Source organism: Sceloporus occidentalis, unplaced genomic scaffold (genome assembly GCF_023333645.1).
Source record: "Sceloporus occidentalis isolate IW3139 unplaced genomic scaffold, rSceOcc1.0.p SCAF_3, whole genome shotgun sequence".
NCBI classification, from domain to species: Eukaryota; Metazoa; Chordata; class Lepidosauria; order Squamata; family Phrynosomatidae; genus Sceloporus; species Sceloporus occidentalis.
Window position 1 is genome coordinate 100036429 of NW_028316983.1, and position 20691 is coordinate 100057119.

The 20691-nt window shown below is 41.7% G+C and overlaps 2 protein-coding genes across 2 annotated transcripts in view; both read left to right on the plus strand.

Moving 5' to 3' along the window:
* The first annotated feature begins 5168 nt into the window (after positions 1–5168).
* The window catches only part of BTBD8 (BTB domain containing 8), a 58499-nt gene continuing 42976 nt past the window's right edge, over positions 5169–20691 (plus strand). The window contains exons 1-2 of the mRNA XM_089515605.1: positions 5169–5344; positions 8729–8926. Coding sequence (XP_089371731.1) covers positions 5214–5344; positions 8729–8926 — 329 coding nt within the window. The 5' untranslated portion in view covers positions 5169–5213. The remainder of the gene's footprint in view (positions 5345–8728; positions 8927–20691) is intronic.
* LOC149316476 (protein SPO16 homolog) overlaps positions 15616–20691 on the plus strand; it is a 67648-nt gene continuing 62572 nt past the window's right edge. Inside the window, exon 1 of the mRNA XM_089515624.1 lies at positions 15616–15638. The gene's annotated coding sequence lies outside the window, so the exon portion shown is untranslated. The remainder of the gene's footprint in view (positions 15639–20691) is intronic.

Consider the following 20691-nt stretch of genomic DNA (forward strand, 5'->3'; position numbering starts at 1 on the left):
TGGGAGAGTTCTGTGTGCCAGATAGATTAGGGTCATGCGCAGAAACCACATTCAATAAACACACTGCCGCCAGGCCAACATTAGCATTGCTTCAGCATATTTGCACCTCTGGGTATATAAACAACTGATTTTCAATTTGTCAGGCAAGTCAAAGGATGGAAGAATTCAACACCACCCAAAATGGAGGATGGCCAAGGATAATATTAGTAGAAATGGACGAGTTGTTTGAGCTGGTTAGAGAATGGTTGTCTGTGGCTGCATTGGCACTGCAGAAATAATACGGGTTGGCACCTCTTTAACTGCCATGGATCCATGCTATGGAAATGTGAGATTTGTAGTTTTGTGAGATATTTAGAGAACTCTGGTACCGCAGCAAACTACAAATCCTAGGAGAATGGAGCCATGACAGTCAAAGCAGTGTCAAACTGCACTAATCCTGCCCTGTGGCATAAAGAGGTATGATTAACTGAGGAAGCAGGCTCAGCTCTACAAATGCTCATGCTACCATCTTCTTTCTTTCGCTTAGGCTGCATCCGCGTTACAGAAATAACCCAGATTGACACCACTTTAATTGTCATGGTTCAGTGCTATGGAATTCTTGGAACTGTAGTTTTGGGAAACATTTAGCCTTCACAGATAGAGTTCTGTAATGCCAGAACAAACTAGTTGCCAGAATTCCATAGCATTGAGCCATGGCAGCTAAAGTGGTGTCAAAATTGATTATTTCTGCAGTGCTGGTGCAACCTGAGGACTTTATCAAATGGGGCAAAATTGTAAGGTTAAAGTGGGGGCAATGCAGGGCCATCCAGGTTCAAGGGCAAATACACAGCTGTTTCCCACACAAATCTGGGGCTTGGCTTCCTGGGGTGCCTTGTTTGTCAAAGAGGGAAAATTTAAAGGGACACACACACACACACACACTTCCTTGGCTTTCCTCCTCTTGGCTGCTTTCTCCTGGGAGAAGGCAGAGAGAAAGCCTTTGGAAGTAATGGAGGACATGCCCTGGAAAAGGAGGACATGGAATCAGGCAGGCTTCTGCCCCAGCCTCCTCCTTTCTTTCTCTCTCTCTCTCTCTCTCTCTCTCTCTCTCTCTCTCTTGTGTGTCTGTGTCTGGTTTTGGAGCTTGGAAAGGAAGAGAGAGGGCATTTTGGAAGAGAGAGAGAGAGGTAAGTGCATAGATAGATAGATAGATAGATAGATGGCAGAGAGAGAGATGACAGACAGACACAGATGACACAGATAGATTGGTACCGTAGATGGATGGATGGATGGATGGATAGATGATAGATAGATAGATAGATAGATAGATAGATAGATAGATAGATAGATAGATAATAGATAGATGACACACACACACAGAAAGATGGGTGACAGACAGACAGATGGACAGACAGAAAGGGATGGATGGATGGATGGATGGATGGATGGATGGATGGATGGATGACAGGGACCCTTTTTGGTCATGAAACCCACTGGGTGACCTTGAGAAAGTCACACTCTCTCAGCCTCAAAGGAAATAGGATTCATATGACTCTTGTGTGTGGCTGTGTGTCTTTGTCTGCTTTCCTCAGACACAGCTTTTGGGGCTTTGGGGGCAAAAAGGTTTCGCTCCCTGGTTTCCCCTCCCTCCCTCCCTCCCTCCCTGCCTGCCTGCCTGCAGCAAGTGGGAGGGCACTTGGGGAAGTGACATTTTGGAGCATGCTCAGAACAGATATTTCTAAGCAAGCAATGGGGATTTGTTCTCACCCATCTGATAGCCAAATTCAAATCTAACCCTAAATACTGTCCCTTAAACCCTTGTTGTGCTCTTGCATGTGATAACCATTAGCAAATGGGCTTGCTTTTCTGGAGTGACTGCACTTTAACCATTTTTGGGATGACAGCACACAGGTCACTGTGTGATAAACACCTTAGTCTCAAAGGTGTTACCAAATCCATTTGCATACTGATTTTCCAGATCAACAGAGCTATGTCTTTGTATATGCATAGATAAACACAACAACAAGAAGATAAGAAGTCATCTTTTTTCCCCTTATTTTTTCTTTTCATTTGCTTTTTCTTTTTTCCCCTTGCATTTCGTTTCCTTCGTTTAATTTCTGTAATTTTAATGGACTTTTAAAAATCTTAATTATATATATATATAAGCGCTTTTCATATATATATTTTTTTATGTTGTGCTAGTAGTGGCTTCCATGTTTTGTTGTTGTTATCCACCCTTGAGTCTGCCCTGGTCAATCTTTGGTCCCAGGTATGAGAACTCTTTTACTGTTTCTATTTCTTCGTTGTCTAGATTGAATTTGTCTAGAATCTCCATGGTCATTATCTTTGTTTTCTTTATGTCCGACGGTATGTAGAGATATAGCCATGTTAGAATCAGTACGTAGAGAGATCTTGTAACACGTTTGAGACTAACTGAAAGAAAGAAATTGGCAGCATGAGCGCTCCTAGACTTCAGTCTACTTCCTCAGATCCATTTGGTGGAGTGGAAGCCAGGCACAGACATATATATGCCATTGGTATGTGAGGATGTCAATTCAAATTACAAATCCTTTGTGTATGGAAATGAAGTTGCAGGTCCAGATTTAGCTATGGTTGTTAGTGTACAAAGACATACTGTATTTGTCTGTGCTTGGCTTCCACTCCACCAAATGCATCTGAGGAAGTAGACTGAAGTCTACAAAAGCTCATGCTGCCAACTTCTTTCTTTCAGTTCTTCTCAATGGTGCTACAAGATCTCTCTGCGTACCGTATGTAGAAAGGTCTTGTAGCACCTTCGAAGCTAACTGCAAGAAATTGGCAGCATGAGCTTTCCTAGACTTCAGTCTACTTCCTGAGATGCTTTTCATGTTCAACAGTAACCCTGCCATTGCATTTTCTTCCTTAGCAGTTGCTCTAGGTCTGTGATGTTTTCTGGAAGTAGTATGGTCTCATCTGCATACAGTGGTTCCCAAACGTTTCCTTCTCCAGATGTTTTGGACTTCAGCTCCCAGTATTCCTGACTGTTGGCCAAGCTGCCCAGGGCTTCTGGGAGGTGAAGTCCAAAACATCTGGCGCAGCTTCTGGCCTCTTAAGATGCATGTGTCATTTAAACATACCTCCAAAGTGATCCAAAGAAGCTTTATTTTGGCCTGTCTATACAGGCCCATTGTTTATTTTTGCTCATTCCAAAGTGAACCAAGCTTTTATAGTACGTACTTTGAACAAAGAAAACTACAAATCACATTTCATTGGTTACTTAAAAATTAAACATATACACCCTTTTACATTCATTGGATATTCAAACATTACATCTAGCATATGTCTCTCTATCCCTCATGGATACCTATCAATCCAGCTATTATCTATACGTTTACTTTTTATGGTCTCCAAACTCTCTCTGCAGTACTTCTTTTTATTTGGGTTATATCTTGACTCAGGAGCCATTTCAGGGTTGTTTACATCCCAGAGCAGAGGATTTGACATGACCTGAATCCTTCATCCTGACAAACTTTGCCCTCAGTACATTTCAGTACTATAATGTTCAACTCCTGAGCATAAGTAAGATTTCAGTTCAAATCTATCATCTTCAGTATTTATTGCAAGCTGGCATCTCCTCCTCTTTCTGGCCATATGGTGACTGGGAGATTTTCAAAGTCAAGGGAATTTAATGTCCATTTGCAACTCAAAGAAAACATTTCCTTGGAATCCAACATGTCTCCTCCCTTTGTGAAGCCACAGGGAACAGTATATTCTGCATATAAGTTGAACAAGGTGGTAAGATTCAGCCCTGTCTGACCCCTTTGCCAACTGGGAACCACTCTGGTAAATGTGAAGCCTCTGAAGCCCCTTTTCATCCTGGAGAGAAGTGACCAGTGGGATCCCACAGGGTTCAGTCCTGGGGCCAGTGCTATTTAACATCTTTATCAATGACTTGGATGACAGACTTAGGAGCATACTTATCAAATTTGCAGATGACACCAAATTAGGAGGAATAGCTAATAATACCCCAGAAGACAGGATCAAAATTCAAAATGGCCTTCATAGCTTAGAGGCCAAAGCTAACAAAATGAACTTCAACAGGGAGAAATGTAAGGTACTGCACTAAGGCTGGAAGAATGAAATGCACAGATATAGGATGGGGGACACCTGGCTTAAGGAGACAACGTGTGAAAGGGATCTAGGAGTCCAAGCAGACCATAAGTTGAACATGAGTCAACAGTGTGATGCGGCAGCTAACAAGGCCAATGCGATTTTAGGCTGCATTAATAGAAGTATAGTGTCTAGATCAAGAGAAGTAATAGTGCCACTGTATTCTGCTTTGGTCAGGCCCCACCTAAAATATTGTGTCCAGTTCTGGGCGCCACAATTCAGAAAGGACATTGAGAAACTGGAGCGTGTCCAAAGGAGGGCGACAAAAATGGTGAAGGGTCTGGAAACCATGCCCTATGAGGAACGACTTAGGGAGCTGGGGATGTTTAGCCTGGAGAAAAGAAGATTAAGAGGTGATATGATAGCCCTGTTTAAATATTTGAAGGGATGTCACATTGATGAGGGAGCAAGCTTGTTTTCTGCTGCTCCAGAGACTAGGACCCGGAGCAATGGATGCAAGCTCCAGGAAAAGAGATCCCACCTCAATATTAGGAGGAACTTCCTGAGAGTAAGGGCTGTTCGACAGTGGAACACACTCTTTCCTCAGAGTGTAGTGGAGTCTCCTTCTTTGGAGGTCTTTAAGCAGAGGCTGGATGGCCATCTGTCAGGGATGCTTTGACTGAGAGTTCCTGCATGGCAGGATGGGGTTGGACTGGATGGACCTTGTGGTCTCTTCCAACTCTAGGACTCTATTTGCCATCCAAGAAACACTAGGCTCCCACTGGCCAGCCTCCTTCCTCCATGTGAGGGCAAGAATGGTAAACAAAATGAAGGAGCCACTCAGCGGCTTCCGCAACTCTGATTGGTCCAGCGCGTCCGGCCGTCCAATGAGAAGAAGGGAGAGGCGGGCCTTTCTTGGGTATTGCCTAGATAGGGGAGGCTTCCTGCATAGCTCAAGCGCCTCATAGTACGATAATTTTCAGACCGTCCCTGCTTCTGCGTAGCGAGAGTGGGCGTTGTCCGCAACGTGCGGAGGAGGAGAGTTCGGCGTCGGTGCATCTCTGCTTCGTGAATCCCAGAGTGGTGCAGCTAAGGGACCGTCTGGCAATCTCAAGGCCGACACAACCGCGAACAGTTCTGGCTCCATGGCGCGCAGTGGGGGCAAAGGGGGCCCTGCTGGGGACCCTCGAGGGAGGAAAGGCGGCGAGAGGGGCGCCTGGGAGCGGCGGAGGCTGAAGGAGATGGTGGCCGAGCAACTGAGGCAGGATATGGACAGGTAAGGAGGGCAGGGCAGTCTAGCATCCACACTGGAGAAATAACCCGGTTTGGCACCGCTTTAAGTCTTTCTCTGGCTCCAAGACATGTCCTCCATTTCAGCTTTCTGTCCAGGGCCCTCCTCTTTCCAAGGCCTGTCCTACATTGCAGCCTTCAGTCCAGGAGGAACTCCCAAAAGGTCCTCCATTTTGAGCATGAGGAAAAAACACGTGTGTGTGTGTGTGTGTGTGTGTGTGTGTGTGTGTATTAAGAGTGTTTTTAGCTTTTTGTTTTCTAATGTCCTACATTTTTTCCTTAAATGTCCTACATTTCAGCCTGGACCAGGAGCCAATGCAAGGGAATATCATTTAAGGTGAGAGGGCTTTGTGTTACATGACATTGCCATGCACTATTATTATGCCGCTTAATAATTTCACATCCCAGTGTGCCTTCAAGTCATTGCAGACAGGGTTTGCCATTGGCATCCTCTGAGGCTGAGAGAGTGTGACTTCCCTAAACGCACCCAGTGGCTTTCCACGGTTGAGCTGGGATTCGAACCCAGGTCTCCAGAGTCATAGCCCAATGGTCAAACCACTGCGCCACACTGGCTCTTATTTGCGGGATTCGTCTGTGATAAAGCTCCCAGCCTCTATAGTCCTTAGTTCTCTGAGGCCAAGTATTTTCCAATCATTTTCTATGAGCAAGTATTCTCCTATTAATATCTATGGGCAGGTATTCCCCTTGGGCAAGTGTTCTGCAATGATCCTCTGTGGTCAGGTGTTCTCCAGTGACTTGGGCCAGTATGGTTTCCCTATGGGTAAGTACTGTCATTTGTTTTAGTACATCCCCTTATTTGCAATTTAGGGAGGAGCATTTAGAATTCCTGGCCAGTGAGTTTTTGTGCCTCACTAAACTACAAATCCCAGAATGCAACAGAATGTTACCATGGCAATTAAAGTGGAATAACAGCACCATAACAGTGTGGTGGGATAGGGCCCTGAGACCAGACGCCGTACATGTTTGTTGCTTGTCAAGTATTTCCACTGAAAAATCCATGTGTGGGTCTTCACATGCTTTGGTCACTTAGATGTGCAATTTATTGTGTGCAACCACCCTAGGAAGCAATATGGTACAAACCTCATTCAAATGCCCATGTGGTCCATGGTCACCCTAAACACATATGCACTGAAGCCTTCCCTCTATGTGTGAGTTCAGTGTTGTTGTCTTTATCTTATATAACCTTTCTGCAGCAGAGAAGAAGTTCTGAAGTGTAAAGAGGAAAGGAAATAAGCAAGGACATAATACATCCATAGCTGCTACTGGAAGGTGTTCCTTTGCTTTGGAGATTGCTCGCTAATGTCCCAGGATAATTAGATGATATTTTTCTCAGAGAGAGCTAACTACTAGGGGATGCTCTTCTCTTTTGACCGATAACCAGGGAGGGGAGGCAAACCTACACAAGATTTGAGGGAATGGATGGTCTTAGGTCTGAAACACACTGCAGAAATAACCAAGTTTGAAACTGCTTTAACTGCCCTGGCTCAATGCTTGGGAATCCTGGGAATTGTAGTTTGTTGTGGCATCAGAGCTCTCTGACAGAGAAGGCTAAATATCTCATAAAAACTACAGATCCCAGAATTCCCTAGCACTGAGCCAGGATAGTTAAAGTGGTCTCAAGCTGGATTATTTCTGCGGTGTGTTTTGCACCTTAGTTGGGCTTTTAATGGGCTGGTAGGTCTATCCCAGTGGTGGTGAACCTTTTACAGACCGAGTGCCCAAACTGCAACCCAAAACCCACTTATTTATCACAAAGTGCCACGTTTCTCTGGCTTTCTAGTAACAAACTCTGGCAAACTCTGTGCTGGGGTGACAAAGCATATGCCTACAGAGAGGGCTCTGAGTGCCATCTCTGGCACAAGTGCCATAGGTTCGCCATCACTGGTCTATCCTGTGTGGTGAGTACCATCACCACAGAAGAACACTTAATCCTTGTCCCCACCAATCTGGATGGAAAGGGAATTTGAGACAGAACGCTCAATATGTTCTGCACAGAAATGACTGATCCCTAAAAGTTTTATCGTATATACTCTACTATAAGTGGACCTCAACTATAAGCCGAGGGCAGGTTTTGGGGCCAAAAATTATGGATTTTGATATGTCCCATGGATAGGTCAAGGGTAAAACCTAGATGCGTGTAATAAAAGATCGAAAGGATGAAGCAAAGGGGAGGGGGGGGGATTCCAAAGAACTTTTAAAATTGCAGCAGCCATAACTGGATGGAAGGGGGGTCAGTGCTTCCAGGACAGATCACACTCTTGCCTTTCAGCAGGGGATGGTTCCTTTTTTGCTAAGAGTTAAAAGTACAGTACAGTACTTACATTGACCTATGGGTAAGTTGACTCAGGCCTGTGTGGAAGATGTTGTGAAAGATGATAATGAATGCCTCTTTCTGTTGTTGTTTTTTCAATAATAATAATAATAATAATAATGAGAAGTTTCATACACTACTGTAACACTACTGTAACAGAAAACAAGCCATTGTATGTCACCATCAGTATTTCAGCTAGTGTACTGTATGTATAGAAGGCTTTTTTTTAACTTGCAAAAGCATATTGTCCTTCTATCAGAGATACCTGTGAAACAGAATTGCCTTTTTTTCATAATTGAGAAGACAAAAACAATTAAATCAGAATGCAAAACAATAGGCAGTGTTCAATACGACACATTTTCTCAACAAATCTACCTACACAAATCAGAGATTTAACTGGGGAAGAAATACATATCCAAAGACAGGCAGTAAATGGATATACAGTCTTCCCTCTGAATTCGCCAGGGATCCATTCCGGATCCCCCTCCCTGTGAATTCAGAAATTCACATATATTCTAGCCCCATAGGCTTGAATGGATGTGCACTCCTGCATGTTGCTACGTGTGTACACCACAGGTGCATGTGCCATTAACTTTAATTGAGGTTGCCTTTCTGTGAATAATCAAAATTGCAGATCTCAAGTCCGTGAAAATGGAGGGTCGACTGTAGCTACAGCCTGGCAGTTTCTAAAAAGGAATTCTCAATGTTTCCCCAAGAAGAAGAAAAATAGGGGAAAGTAGAAGAAAAGAGTGACTGTCACCAACAGATATGAAGAATATCTGTTATATATAGATCTGGACCCTGAAGAAATCTTTAGTTTGTCCAAAAATATGAATGAACCCAATTTTTTCTGGATTGTCTGATCACTCAGTCTTACCAGAATGACCTGCTCTATAACTAACTTTCTACTGTAGTTTTCTTTCCATTCCCTTTGCTAATGGAGAATTTCAAACCCATTCAGATAAAATGCTATAACCTGCCTGTCACATCTGAGCTCACCTTTAAATTGTTTGTGAAACTGTTTCTGTTCCATTGCAGGCTTCTTAAAGAGGAAATCCAAACAGACATCACTTTCTGTGTTGGCAAGACTCTGCTCAGAGCTCACAAGGCAGTGCTTTTAGCACGAGTTCCTGACTTTTTTTGGCATGTAGCTGGAAGATGGTTAAATAATACAAGCGCTTGTGAAGTTATTGATCTTGAGAATTTGGATATCTTAGAATTTAAAACATTCCTACAGTAAGTTTCCACTTGTCTTATTTTGTTCTGTAAAATGTGTTTCAAGGTGATATTGCTATAGATGTTAGTTAAAGAACTTGTTAGAACCTGGTACCTTTGATAGTAGGTCATCAGCCTGTGCTTTTGGAAATATATCTTTGGATGCAGCTCTCTGCTTTAGCTGGAGATCCTGCACTGAGCAGGTGGTTGGACTCAGTGGCCTTTGAGGCCTCTTCCAACTCTGCATTTCCGTGTTCTCAAGGTTTGTGTCTGACCAAAGGCTGGAGAAGAAAAGTTTGGAACAGGTGGGATTTTTCCTGTCTTATAATATTATAATAATATAATATAAGAAAATAAAATAAGCAAAAGACAAGTACAGACAACTTCCCACATATTCCTTAGCTGTATTCTTACTTAGTAACCCTATTCCCCTCTCCTACATACCATTATCTTTAGGTAATCAAAGCAAAGAGCGCTTACGCAACTGCTGCTCCCCCCCCCCCCCGAGCAAACCCTTCCCTCCCACCCTGACACAGATGGATAGACTGGCAGGAGGCTCCACTGATGCTCTCCGCATTCCAGCTCTGCTGTCGCCAGCTGTCGCTCAGGGAGGGGGCCAAATTCTTCCTGTCGCCTGGCTCTCCTTGGCATCCTTAGGTAGAGTGCATCCCCTCCACTCCCTCAGAGGAGCTCTTTTGGGGGGGTGCCCTTCACTTGTGATGCCGCAAATGTGCCATTGGCGCATTGCGGCATCACAAGTATGCCACAAGAAGAACCCGCTTTTTGCGGGTTCTTTTTGTTCTGCGACTGTCGCACAGTTTGGCCGCTGCGGCTCCCTCGCGGAGCAAACCAGGGCAGCGGGGAGACCGCCATTTTTTGGCAGTCTGTATCCCGCCTCTGTTCTTGTTTGCAAAAAGACTCTTACAGAGATACCCATCCTGGGATTTTAGGATTCGATCTTTCTTTATATTTTTGCCATATTTTTAATAGTGACCTCCTCCAAATATGGTTTTTAAAGTCTGCATTGACAGTGGGCTCTTCCCTTATGGGGGATCCATTCCAGATTCCACCCTCTCACGTAAAAGAAAAAAGCGCATATGCTCGAGCCCCATTAAGAACAATGGGGCTTGTGCAAGTGGCACAGTATAGTGCAGGGGTAGGCAACCTTTTTGAGCCGGGGGCCAGGTTGCTGTCCCTCAGACAACTGGGGGGCCGAAGCCGGGGGGTGGAGCTTCACCCTCCGGGGGTGGAGCCGCATGCCGGGGGTGGGGCTTCCACCCTCCAGGGGCGGAGCCACATGCCAGGGGTGGAGCTTCCACCCTCCAGGGGCGGAGCCGCATGCTGGGGGTGGAGCTTCCACCCTCCAGGGGCGGGGCCACATGCCAGGGGTGGAGCTTCCACCCTACGGGGCAGAGCTTCCACCGAAGCATCATCATCATCATCACCACCTCCACTACTATCATTGTTACAGCAGACCTTTCAGCAATAAATGCACCAAAAATACACAGAAATGCACTTTAGAAAGTCACACTCCTCCTCCTCCTCTTTCTCCTCCTCCTTCTCTTTCTCATTGAGAGGGGATTTTGCACAAAGAACACCCAGGGCAAGTAGTAATAATAATAAATAAGACTAAGAATAAAGTTACAAGCAAGGAAATTACTACAATGCAACTGAAAATAAACTGCAGCAAGCATGCACACAGTTTCAACCCAGAAAATCCCCAGGGTGCTGAGAGGGAAGTTTGCAGAAAGAACACCCAGCTAACCCCCTCCCGCAATGAACCGACCTCTGGCCTTGCTGTGGCTGCAGCTGCCGCTCTGGCTCCCTTTCTCCCTGGCTCTGCACTCCTTCTGCTTCCTCCTCCTCCTTTCCCTGCTCTCAGGGAGGAGGAGGAGGAGGGCGGAGAGTGAGGTGGAGCCTGCTGCAGGCCTACTGCAGCTCCTGGAGCCCTGTTGGAGTGCTCCAGGGGCTGCACCAGGCCTCCTACATGGGCGCCGCCATTTTGTTTTTCAAAACGGCGGCCGAAATCTCGTGTGACCTTTGACATCCTGAGGTCACGCAAGACTTCGGCCGCCATTTTGAAAAACAAAATGGCGCCCGGAGCGGCAAAAAACGGGGGAAATCGGTGGCAGGACTGGGAAGGCCTTGGCGGGCCGGATCCGGCCCGCGGGCCGCAGGTTGCCTACCCCTGGTATAGTGCATGTGCCATTGTTTCCTCCTGTGCACGGCTTCAGCGTAAGCTGAAAACCACATATGGCATGTCCACGTATGACACTGGTGCACTGCACTTTGTTTTTTTATGCCATAGATATCTGTACCAATCCCATCTTAGATCATGTCCTTCCAGTTCTAGTTCTCTTTTATTGTTTAGTATGATACATGGTTTTAGCCAAGTTAAAAATATTGCTTCAAAGTATAATTTTCAATCTGGCATCCCTAGCCCTCCTATTGTCTCAGCTTTGACGTGTGCATTTGAGTACATAGCCTGTCAGAAATGTTTCCTCTATAATGGAGATTAATGTTAATGGGTTTTACTTCTTTAAATGACTATTTGGTACCAGGGACAGAATTAGCATGGAAAGAATAGGGATAGGTTCCTGCACGATAAAAAGGATTAGTTCAACATGTTTTTGGTAAACTTTTTATTCAGTATAGAAGTATTCACATGTGAAATGAATCAACCAGGTCATGTAAGCCTAGCGCAAGTGAACAAAAACATTTTGAACCTTCTAAAACTTGAAAGCTTCTTCCAGTATTTGTTGGGTGTGTGTTTTGGGGTGGGAATGGGGGCTGCTCCACATTTCTTATGATTTCAATTTTGATGGTCAAATGTAGATTTATGACTTTTTAACATGCTTGTGATAGCTAATGAAGCAGGCTTACCTGCTTTCCCTTTTTTTTTTTCACTGTTTTGCTTTTCACACATGTTCAGTAAGCCTTTCTAAAAGCAGCTGTTGTTTACTTTGCCTGTTGTAGGCAGGTACACACAGTTACTGTAAGCTCTCTGAGAGTAGAATCACATTCTTTCACAATTCAAGCACTATTTCATTAATTACTGCTTCAAACCTGACACTGAAAGTCTGTGTTTCTCCAGCCCTCCTTTACCATTCTTCCAATGTCAGTGCTGCTTAAAAAAAAAAAAACCACCCTTGAGGCAGAAAGAAGCCAAGAAAGAAAAGGGGTTTTGGGTGGGCTTAAAAAGATTTTGTAAAAAGAAGCATCTATATCAGAGGCTTTGCTAACTGATGTATGCCTGTATATGCTTTAATGTATATCTACAGTATATATTAAAATAGCATTTCCCAAATGCTAAATCAGAAGGCATCAAAGAAAAAAAGGAAAAGAGGGTTGTTGTCTTTTTGTGGCCATGAAGTAGTAAGAATTTATTACTTTAAAAATATTTTTATATGGCTCTTAAGTGTTATCTGCATTAGGCTGAAAGGTAAGTGACCTGGAATGAGTCAATATAGTTTGCTTTCTAATGTTTCTGAATGTCTGGCCCTTGCGGTCTCTTCCAACTCTATTATTCTATGATTCTATGTTTCTACCAATTAAGTTAGCAGATCTGGTTCAAATGTCTGTTTTTCATCAAATGTTTGTGTTTTTCAGGATGCATGGCAGCGGGGAGGAGTGATTTAAAAGACTGTTTTCTATATTGATACTTCAGATGTACTCACCAAGAAGTATGGGAGGGCTATATTTATTCAGTACTATTAATGCTTCAATCATGTCCAGGCATACCTGGCCAATACAGTGGATTATGTTCCAGGCAACCACTGTAAAGCGAATATTGCCTTAAAGTAGATCACAGCTTTCCTTTCACTTGCCAGTACAGTGGCCCTTGCTTTCTCACATACTTGAGATCTGCATTCTTGATTATTCACAGAGGGGTTACTGCCGTCATTCTTAATGGAGCACACCCCTGCGAGGCACACCCTGCGCACACTCACAGGCAAGCATCCCATTTAAGCCTATGGGCTTAAATATGTACGAGTCTTTGTTTTTTGGGGGGGGGGGGTTCCGGAACGGATCCCTTGTGAAAACGGAGAGCCAACTGTGCATATAAACCTTAAAAACATCTTTACACTGTCATTTATTAAGTATACAATAGGACTAGGTCTTTAAAAAAGATGCAAAAATAAAAATAATAAATAAAAACATTTCCAAAAATATGATACTGAGAAATGAAGCACACAAATTCTGTAAACAGACTGAGATTGGGTGGCAAAATGATACTGTACTGTATAATTGAAAAGCATCATATTAGTAAAGCACCTCAAAGCAAAGAACGCCTATAGTTGTTTACCAGAAAGTAAATCTTGCAGAATTCAATAGATAAATGTCTGAGATGAGTATCTGCTGGCTAGAATCCAGATGGAGATGCTCAGAGTCTCCACACAGAGAATATTTCATCAGTAAGGGCCAGTGCAATATACAGCTCCCTTAATGACCCTGCCACTGAATATTTTACTAGTCTTCAGAGTTGGCTAGTTTGATCAAAATCAGGAATAGCCTTCTTTGTGAAGCTGCAAAAATCAACTACAAGGGGCCCTTGGTATCCACTGGGGTTTGGTTCCAGGATCTCCCATGGATATCACAACCTATGGATACTCAAGTCCCATTATATACAATGGTGTTGTAAAATGATGCCCCTTATATAAAATGACAAAATCCAGATTTGCTTTTTGGAATATATATATATATATATATATATATATATATATATTTGCTATTTTGAAGCCATGGATGGTTGAATCTGTGGATAAAGAATCTGTGAATACAGAGTTTTGACTGTAGGATGACAAAAACAACAACAACAAAAAACCCCTCTAACTTACATGGGGGATTCTAGAAACTTTAATCCAAAAAGGTAACATTCCCAAGACCTGTAACACATGCATTTTCTTGCTAGGTATGAGAAGGCAGGAACTAGGATGGTGTAGTGCTTCGAATGTTGGAGTAGGACTCTGGGAAACCAGGGTTCAGATCTCTGCATGGCCATGGAAACTCATTTCGTGACCTTGAGCAAGTCACGCTGTCTCAGCCCCAGAGAAAGGCAGTGGCAGACCTACTCTAAACCTTGCCACAAAACCCAGGCATAGGTTTGCCTTAGGGTCACCATACATCAGAAGTGACTTGAAAGCATAAAACAACATGGATGAGATGAAGGCAGCAGCATTTTCTTTTCTGATAGCCCACTCGTTTTCTCAGCTAATTTGACTGGTTTTCAGGATATTTTAGCTATCCCTTCAGTTCTGGTCCTCTCCAGAGAATGAACTAATCCCCCCCCCACCCCTTTTTGGTGCTACCTAGAAGCCATTTCCTACATGAAATATGTGAAAAGTGGGATCAGCTCAAAAAGAGTCATATTGACAGATTGTTTCACAAGGGCTAAATACCATAGCCACTGTACATTAGACATTCTCTTTGTAATGCAAGAGTGAGTGACTTTTTGCTTAATTAAATGTGAGTTTCAAGCCTGTAGGGAAGAGGTTATGTTAATTTGGCTACTTTATAAAAGTAGAATGTCTTTTCTAAGGGATTCCCTGGGAATATCACAGTTTTTGATTACTACAAAAAATTGTTCCCCAATTTTGGACTGGTCAAAACTTAACTTCTGCACAGAAGTTATAATTGCTTTATATATCAGAGGTCAATAAGTAGAATTAAATGGCTTTCATTAATCAATATAATATGAAGACAATTAATTTTCCTTTTCATTTCAACAACCTTGCTGTGATTTCTTCATGTTTTCCTAACTTTTTGTCCTCCTCACTTCCTTCCTTTTTAATCTTGCAACCTTTGCAGTTGCTAGTAAGACTAGAAATTCGATAGTGAATGTCATTGGTCACGCTACCAACTCAAAAGAGGAAATCCTGTTCTTTCTGTGCCCACAGCTTTAAAAGCAAAGATTTTTTGTCAATTTCAATTAGCAACTGAATAATCAAATTAATTGGAACAATGCAGGAGGCTTTAGGGAAATAGCATAGTGGTATTTTCATGTTTAAAAATGGATATTGGGGCTGAGTGTCATATTATAGCTGTAGCTATATGTATAATATATTTATTCTCATATTTTATAGTTTGTGTGTGGAAAAATAAGCTTTCGGAAACTTGCATAAGAAAAAGCAACAGATTTTCAAGACTGCCATTCAAATTTAGCATGCCAGAATGTGCCACTACCACCCCCGCCCAAAAAAAGTTATATAGCTAAAAGGAAAGGAATCTCTTAGACCTTCTTACTTCTCAGGCCTCCTAGACTTTGAATTTTAAAGCAAAATAGAGCTAAGGGATTGTGAATTCTCCATTTACATCCTCACACTGCTACTTTGCCCTGATGTTGGCTTTGATTTGGTTATATTCTGTGGCTGTTTGAATCTGTTTATGATTTTACATTGTTTTATCAAATGTATGTATTTATTAAGGTTTTAACCTTTATTCTTCAAACTTGCCATAGAGTTTTGCCTGCTATATACAGATGCAATAAATAACAACTTCAATAAGTACCTTAACATACATTTGTACTCTCAGTAACCTATGAAGTCTAAATCTGTGGTTGATTAACCAGCTTTTCCTAAAGCCGTTTTTCGTCTATTGTATTGTTTATTTCAGTGACTTTGAACACTTACGATACAATAATAATTGAATTTTCTTATCTCTATCTGTAGCTTGTGAAATGAAACAAAAGCTTGTGCAAGAAATAAGGATTTTTATCAGTTAGCAGCTGCTGGAGGTGATACTCCTATTATGTTTTTAAATTTTATTTTTGGTAGTTTCCTATCTCTTGTCTGTGCCCCATTTAAAAATTTGCATTTAAAGCTTTGTTTTCTATATTCCTACTTTAATTCTCTTTGAAAGCAGTTATCTTGTTCTGTTTCCTTTCTTCCTCTATCTTCAAATGTTCAGTAAGGTAAATGTAATTCCAGGTCTGATGCTTTTGTGAAAAGGGGTTACTCAAACTTCCGATTATCTTATGTCCTTGATTGTCCTGTAGGCTGTTCATGTCAGTGTGTTAAGGTCATTCTTCTTTGTCTAAACTCCCAGTGATAGGAAAACATCTGAATATCTTCTCAAGATATTTAAACAAATGGCATGATTATTTATTTCTATAGTTCTGACTCCAGCCATTTGCTGCTCCTACCATTGTGGGTCTCACCTAATGCGAGCTTAAGGGCTACCCTTTCTCAGATGTTTCTCGTAGGCAGCAGCCTCTCCTTACATTTTCCTTGAGTCCTTTCATACTATAGAATCATAGCACTGCCAGGTTAAACATAGTGAAATCCTGTTACCCCTTGTGTCTGTTGACCTCAACCTAGATGTTGGTTATTTATATGGTGACTGCCCCAGGGTGTCTTAGTGGACTACACTGCTCAGTAGAGAATGTCCTGCCCTTGGAGTCTCCTTTGGTGCTTGTGTTGGCTTCATTGTGCCACCAAGGTAAAACAAGACTTCATATTAAATCCTTTGTGATTTAATTGTTTCCAAATGCACATGTACATGTTTTTAACCAGTTTTAATTTGCTTTAACTTGTCACTTTGTTGAGTATTTTATTTGATTTAAATAGTATAAAGCCAGTGTGGTGTAGTGGTTTGAGCATTGGACTATAACTCTGAAGACCAGAGTTCATATCCTCGCTCAAGCATAAAAACTCACTGAGTTACCTTGGGCAAGTCACGCTCTCTCAGCCTAAGAGGATGTCAGTGCGAAACCAGCTCTGAAGAAACTTGCCAGGAAAACCCTATGATAGATTCACCTTACAGTTGCCATAAGTTAAAAATGATCTGGGGAAACACAACAAATATTATTTTAAACTGTATACATTCATTTTATTCATATACTGCTCTGAGATCCCATGATGAAGGGTGGGATATAACTATAAATTTAAGAATAACAGTGCTTAGATTTCTTAGTCTTGCATTCTAACTATTGCCCCACACTGACTCCCAGTAGGCTCCTTTTTAAAAAGAGACATTTCCCTATCATAAATATTCCACAAATGCCCTTTTAAGGTCTACATTTAAGGCTGTCTCTTTGAACATAAAGCTGCAGGTCAGGTCTTAGTTGCATAGGGATGTAAATCGTTTTTAAAAAACCGTGAAGGTTTTTGTATATCTTGGTTCTGTCAGGGGTCATCTCATCTGAGAGTGCAAAAAGTCGTTTCCACAACAGCACTGCATGTTGCTTCTGATGTACTTGGCTTGTTGTGAGATCAGCTAGTGATGCCTCCCATGGATATGTCATACAGTAGGGAATACTGCAAGATTCCTGGTCAAAATAAAGCACTACTTAAATATCAAATATTTATTAACTGAATCAATTATCATAAATTAAGATACACAGAGATAGAACATTCCACTTCCTAAAAGCTGCATGCAAATGCAGGATACAGATAGAACAGAAGTAAGCAGTCTGCTTTCTCGGTTCCTTTCTCTTTTTAATTTGGCTGTATTTCTTCTTCCCTTCTACCTTATTTTTGTATAAAGACATGTCAGCTTCCTGTCACTAGCAGCTTCAGAATGGCTGGAAATGATTAGTTTGTGCAGTGCTGTTGTAATCATAGCTTCTATTTATATGCTCTGCCTTGTTGCTACTTATTTTACAAATTTTCATATTGGGACATTTGTCACCCAGGTTTCCAGGGAGGTGTTTACGTTAACATTGTTATTATTTTAATAGTGATGTAATATAGAAACTAAAAGATGCATTCCTGCCTTTGAAACAAAATAAAAGACATGTAATATAATCAAAAGAATACAAGGTTCTGCCTTCTTATGTATCTTGCAGGATCCATAGGAAGTCTACTTCTGAATCATACCAAAGGCTTTCCTGAAATGGTGAGCCAGATGTCTCCCGTAGGAAGCTTACAAGCTGGGCAGGATGGCATTAGACACCCCATGCTGTCCCCATCCCCTAGCAGTTCTGTGGCACTCTTCATTTTCTGTTCAGAAACTTGAATGTGTATTGAATTGGACAACCTCTACATGCCTTCCTTCAACTAGGAGTATTCCAAAGCGGTGCAGAAACAAGTCTGTCATGCCAAATTTTAGAAACATATTTTGCCTTTTCCCCAACTGCAGAATATTACTCTGTAGGAATGAGAAGTAGCCGTTCACATATTGAAAGAAATGAAGGGCACACGTGAATCTGTTAGGCAGCTGGATAAATCTGTGAACTGCCCCTAGTGACCTCAAGTAATAAGGCTCAAACTTCCTCCTACTTCATAACCTGGGATCAGTTTCTTGGTTGTGCAAGCATCTGACTGAATGTTGAAATTGTATCACAGAATATTCAGAACTGGGTTGTTTTTTTTTGGGGGGGGGGGGGTTGGGCTATGTAGCCATGTTCTAGAAGAGTTTCTTCCTGACGTTTCTCCAGCATCTGTGGCTGGCATCTTCATATAGCCACAGATGCTGGCGAAACATCAGGAAGAAACTCTTCTAGAACATGGCCACATAGCCCAAAAAAACCACAAAAAACTATGGATGCCGGTCATGAAAGCCTTCGACTTCACATTCAGAACTGGCTTTTTTACATGTGGAAATTACTTCTCCTTTCTTGTGTAGTCCAAAGGCATTACTTATTTGTTATGGCATTTGAGTCTATGAACCCTACAAATGATTATGAAGGTTTTAACAGACGAGTCAGCATACTCTCCCAAAGGGAAGAAGAATTTTGCAACCTTAATTGAGATGACTTGTCTGATAACAGAGTGTTGTAGCTTCCAGGCAGGTATCTCAACTCAAGGACTATGTTGTATTTTTCTGGAACTTATTATGAATTGACTAATAAACACAGACAAGTTTCATCTGATTGCAGAGCACTGCAATCAGTATGTCTTTCCGGAGGTCATTTTCAGAACAAATTTGGACAAGAATGTTTATGCCTTAAAGGAGAACTCTTTTAACACTCCATAAATTCATGAATATTGCCAAGAAGATCTTTCTAGGAAATAGTTTTCTTGAAGCTTTCCCAAAGAGAACCAATTTAATTTGAATTTAAAACAAAGATATGAAACCTTGTTTTCTATGACTTTATTGAACAGTGAAGGTTATTTGCCATTTTTTGTCTTTTATATTGCTGTTTTGAAAGGTTTGTTAGTATTTTGAGAATAGTTAAAGGTATTTTTCTCATTGTCAACAATAAATTATTTTTTGCAAACATTCTAGTACGTGATCCAATCAGGCTCCCAGTCACTCCTCTCATATTTGATATATTTGATATTAATCTAATATTAAAAGGGACACTGAGGTGAGCAGCCAGTGAGTAACCTGTTTAGGAGATTATTACTCCACTTGTTACAAATAATTTTAAAAAAATAAAAGTAAATTCTGTTTGTAAGAATTGTTTGAATACAATATATTTTAATATACCTATTGTGATAATTTTATGCCAAATCAAAGTGTACATATTCATATACTACAGATATATTCAATCTGTAGAAAGTGCAAATGTTGTATTTTTTCAAATTTTTCAAAAAAATTCCTATTTTTTTCCAGGGGAAAAAACATCCTCCCCCCCCCCCCCCCCCCCCCGTGGCTTCAAAATTTCTGGAAATTTTACATCTCATCTCAGGGCGCAGGAGATGGCTGTGCATACACAGACAAAGGACATTTCTCCAGCAGCAAAGGGTGTGCTTTGTCGGAGATATTCATAGCAGTCATCTGAACATTTACTACAGCTTCCAACCATTCTTTCCTCCTGGTAAACCACTTAGCAGAGAGTTAATCAATTCCTCTCAAAGAAGACTACCTCAGGACATGATTTTCAGTATATGTACCAGTGCCTGAATACTAGTAATTTGGTCTAGTTTGTAACCAGACAGACACTCCGTCAGTTCTACTATGCACCTCAATAAGCTGGCCATTCCACTTGCCTCAGTGGCTATAGAGTCCTCTCCGTTCCGGACACCCATCAATTTGAACCACACTTCAAGATCAGTACAGAATGACCATTAGCAAGGCCTCCACTATTCACCATCTCTCACCTTTGCTTCTTTAATTATTGTGTGTGTGAGAGAGTGTGCACATGTGTGTGTTGATTATCTCTTTAATAAAACTACAAAAACCTATGTGGAATTGCCTTTGGAGTTCTGTGTGATTTGGAATCTTTATACATAGGGTTGGGATCCCAAGGCTGACTGTTGCCCCAGCCAAAACAGAATTTGAGCTATTAAAATTCCCCTAAGCATATTAATTTGTGGGTGCCGTCCTGGGGCCCCAGCATTTTGGGTAACATAAGTCTGTACAACAGGATCTTATTATAATTTATTGTATTTTGTGTCATGTTTCTTTCTGTACATATACCCTGGCATGTGTGCACCCCTTATTGTGGGTACATTTTCTCTTGCAAAATCTTTATGTATTGGATTATATTGGGATAATGATAATATCTTCAAATGCCAATTTATTATTTTTTCCTCCTGAGTTTGTTTAACATTTCAACCATAACATTTCAAGCATGGTCTGTCTGTTTTGTGTGCATACCCTCTCCTCGTTTCTGTAATGAACTAATTTCTGGAAATATTCATTCTGTCCAACTGCTGTCTAGTTATTCTGATGAGCTAGTTTTTTATATTTGTTTTAGGAATGCCAGGAAAATCCCATTTTCAAAAGAGAGTGGAAATAATGAGCCTGTTTTAACTCTTTCTCTCAGGGCTGGGAAGTCCCAGATAGGTGGGGTAGATTTAGCCTGTAAGATTTATCCAGCCAAGAAAATCTGTGAAAGGGAGAGAGGATGGGAGATCAACTGCAGCCTGGAAACTGAGGCTCAGTTACTTTTCCCTCTT